This window comes from Hyla sarda, chromosome 7 (assembly GCF_029499605.1).
Source record: "Hyla sarda isolate aHylSar1 chromosome 7, aHylSar1.hap1, whole genome shotgun sequence".
NCBI classification, from domain to species: Eukaryota; Metazoa; Chordata; class Amphibia; order Anura; family Hylidae; genus Hyla; species Hyla sarda.
In genome coordinates this window covers 8,910,108-8,914,566 of record NC_079195.1, presented here as the reverse complement: position 1 = coordinate 8,914,566, position 4,459 = coordinate 8,910,108, and the positions used below count along the sequence as shown (strand labels likewise).

At 38.8% G+C, this 4,459-nt stretch overlaps 1 protein-coding gene across 1 annotated transcript in view; it reads right to left on the bottom strand.

Moving 5' to 3' along the window:
- The window catches only part of VAX1 (ventral anterior homeobox 1), a 33,767-nt gene extending 29,920 nt beyond the window's left edge, over positions 1-3,847 (bottom strand). The window contains exon 1 of the mRNA XM_056529375.1: positions 2,151-3,847. Within this exon, the coding sequence (XP_056385350.1) occupies positions 2,151-2,379 (229 nt within the window). The 5' untranslated portion in view covers positions 2,380-3,847. The remainder of the gene's footprint in view (positions 1-2,150) is intronic.
- Between the last annotated feature and the right edge of the window lie 612 nt (positions 3,848-4,459).

Here is a 4,459-nt window from a genome sequence, read left to right as displayed (position 1 = left end):
TATATAAATATATATCCTATTTATATGTATCTGGGGTTATATATATATATATATATACATCCTATTTATATGTATCTGGGGTTATATATATATATATACATCCTATTTATATGTATCTGGGGTTATATATATATATATATATATATCCTATTTATATGTATCTGGGGTTATATATAACAAAATTAGAATAAATCCGCAGCACACAAGTCCATTTAAAGAATTAAAAAAATGTATCTACATCTGGACCCCTGACCAAGGACTGTGTCTGTGGGCACCAACTTTACCTTTTTTGCCTGAGTGCTGCTTCCCTCTTCAGTTTGGGGTTATATATATATATATATATATATATATATATATATATATATATATATATAGATGTTTATTACTGTGAGGTAGTTTATATATGAAGTTATTGGGGATATTTAGGGTGCACAATAATTTTAGGTAGCACTATATATCCTATTTATATGTATCTGGGGTTATATATATATATATAACCCCAGATACATATAAATAGGATATATAATGCTACCTAAAATTATTGTGCATCCTAAATATCCCCAATAACTTCATATACACAACCTCATAGTAATAAACCTATATGTATATATATATAACCCCAGATACATATAAATAGGATATATAATGCTAAGTAAAATAATTGTGCACCCTATATATCCCCAATAACTTCATATACAACCTCACAGTAATAAACCTATATGTATGTATATATATATATATATATATATATATATATATATATATATATAAAAACACAGATACATATAAATAGGATATATATATATATAACCCCAGATACATATAAATAGGATATATATATATATATATATATATATATATATATATATATATATATAGGTTTATTACTGTGAGGTTGTGTATATGAAGTTATTGGGGATATTTAGGATGCACAATAATTTTAGGTAGCACTAGATATCCTATTTATATGTATATAGTTTTATTACTGTGAGGTTGTATATGAAGTTATTGGGGATATATAGGGTGCACAATAATTTTACTTAGCATTATATATCCTATTTATATGTATCTGGGGTTATATATATACATATAGGTTTATTACTATGAGGTTGTGTATATGAAGTTATTGGGGATATTTAGGATGCACAATAATTTTAAATAGCACTATTTATCCTATTTATATGTATCTGGGGTTATATATATATATATATATATATATATATATATATATATATCCTATTTATATGTATCTGGGGTTATATATATATATATATATATATATATATATATATATATACTATTTATATGTATCTGGGGTTATATATATATATATATATATATATATATATATATCCTATTTATATGTATCTGGGGTTATATATATATATATATATATATATATATATATATATATATATATACTATTTATATGTATCTGGGGTTATATATATACATATAGGTTTATTACTATGAGGTTGTGTATATAAAGTTATTTGAGATATTTAGGGTGCACAATAATTTTAGGTAGCACTATATATCCTATTTATATGTATCTGGGGTTATATATATATGGTTATTACTGTGAGGTTGTGTATATGAAGTTATTGGGGATATATAGGGTGCACAATAATTTTAGGTAGCATTATATATCCTATTTATATGTATCTGGGGTTATATATATATATATATATATATATATATACTATTTATATGTATCTGGGGTTATATATATACATATAGGTTTATTACTGTGAGGTTGTATATGAAGTTATTGGGGATATTTAGGGTGCACAATAATTTTAGGTAGCACTATATATCCTATTTATATGTATCTGGGGTTATATATATATATATATATATATATATATATATATAGGGTTATTACTATGAGGTTGTGTATATAAAGTTATTGGGGATATATAGGGTGCACAAGAATTTTAGGTAGCATTATATATCCTATTTATATGTATCTGGGGTTATATATATATATATATATATATATATATATAGGTTTATTACTGTGAGGTTGTGTATATGAAGTTATTGGGGATATTTAGGGTGCACAATAATTTTAGGTAACACTATATATCCTATTTATATCTATATGGGGCTATATATAGGGTTAGGTACACATAGGGGGCACATGTTACCTCGCACCAGGATCCTCCTGCAGTAGTCGGGGTCTGTGCTCTTGCTCTTGGAGCAGTGGTCGGAGGCTCCCGGTGCTGGGGGGTAGGTGCCCTGCGCCTGTTGCTCCTTTAGATAAGGGCTAGGGATGCCCGGCTGGGGGTCCCTGGGGTCCTTGCCCTCCTTGTGCCCGAGCTTTGAACCCCGGGTGTTCTCCTCCCTCAGGTCCATGCTGCGCACCTTCTCGAACATAGATGGCTGATCCGGCGCTAATCCAGCGCAGTGCTGCTGCCTCCTGAAGGTGTCCAGCACTGAGCGCACGAGGTGACTGCGCTACATGATGTGGAGGCTGCGCGGAGTGCAGGGAGTCTTCAGCCTCCACACTGAGGTCTCCTCATCAGAGGCTTCTACAGATGGATGAGATGTCAAGTGGCCCCAATCAATGCCAAGAGATGATGAGGGGCCCTAATTACTAAGGATGTGTAAGAGGGGCCTGAATCACTGACAGGAGCATATGAAGGGCCCCAGTCAAAAAGGGGAGAGGGGCTCTAATTACTAAGGGGAGGGTTGACTGTTCCCTTTGACTAAGGAGCGAGACCCTAGTCACTAAGGACGAAAAAGAATTAGGGACCCCAATCATTGAGGAAGTGAGGAGACCCTAGTCCGCAGGGGTCATGGAGAGATAATGGGGGTCCCAGTGACTGTAAAGAGATGATGGGGGTCCAGGTGACTGTAAAGAGATGATGGGGGTCCCGGTGACTGTAAAGAGATGATGGCGGTCCGGTGACTGTAAAGAGATGTTGGGGGTTCGGTGACTGTAAAGAGATGTTGGGGGTCCGGTGACTGCAAAGAGATGATGGGGGTCCAGTGACTGTAAAGAGATGTGGGGGTCCGGTGACTGTAAAGAGATGATGGGGGTCCGGTGACTGTAAAGAGATGATGGGGGTCCGGTGACTGTAAAGAGATGTGGGGGTCCGGTGACTGTAAAGAGATGTGGGGGTCCGGTGACTGTAAAGAGATGTGGGGGTCCAGTGACTGTAAAGAGATGTTGGGGGTCCGGTGACTGTAAAGAGATGATGGGGGTCCAGGTGACTGTAAAGAGATGATGGGGGTCCGGTGACTGTAAAGAGATGATGGGGGTCCGGTGACTGTAAAGAGATGATGGGGGTCCCGTTGAATGTAAAGAGATGATGGGGGTCCAGGTGACTGTAAAGAGATGATGGGGGTCTCAGTGACTGATGAGAGATGATGGGGGTCTCAGTGACTATAGAGAGATGATGGGGTCCAGGTGACTATAAAGAGATGATGGGGGCCCCAGTGACTGATGAGAGGTGTGAGGGGACACCACTCTCAGCGAGCAGTGACCATGCGAGTCTTCATTGCAGAGTGTCAGCCCCTGTGCCCAGTATTTATCCAGCCCTCCACTCTTCTGATGACACCAAATTATTCTCTTTTGTTGGAATGTGCAGCTCAGGAGCAGATCAGCCGCTCATTGAAGCCTTTGGGAGATAGTCCTGGGGACTGCGGTCACCTCCTGTCCTTGCCCTCCACTCTTCACGTCCAGATATGGGGGGTCTGAGCAGCCGGCACATTACTGTCCATCCAGGAGGTGAGTGAGGTTCTGCTGGGACCGGCGCACAGTCCTCAGGGTAACAGCAGAAAGTTTCTCCAGGCAGAAGCCGCCTATTGTCCTAGTCCCAGTAATCCAATAAACCATTGATTAGGCCACAATAGCTCAATTGAAATGAATGTGGCGGTGGAGAGAGGATGGAGCGCTCCCTGTCACCTCACACAGGACCCCTCCTCACAGACCCGCTCATTCAGCTTCTTTATGAAGAGCGGAGAATGGGCTGAGAGATGGGAATTATCTAATGGGGCCGGGATTAACCCTCAGGACTGGTAGGGTTGGGGGCGGCCAATGGCTCCTGCCAAGGGGAACGGAGACAAACTCCAGCCGGCTGAATGAGGAGCCCAAATCAGGAGAAGAAACACAACCCAACAAACTTGGCTCCTACCAGGGGCCCGCCATTAACCCCTGGATGGCCACACCACTCCCAGAGATCAAACTGCAAAAGATTTTTTGTTATGTGATGGTGTTCAAGGTCAAACCCTAAAGACAGAGGTGAAAAATAGAGTGCAGTATAGAGAGAAATAGAGTGCAGAATAAAGAGAAATAGAGTGCAGAATAGAGAGAAATAGAGTGCAGAATAGAGAGAGAAATAGAGTGCAGAATAGGGAGAAATAGAATGAGGAAGAGAGAGAAATAGAATGAGGAATAGAGAGAAATAGAATGAGGAATAGAGAGAGAAATAGAATGAGGAATAGAGAGAGA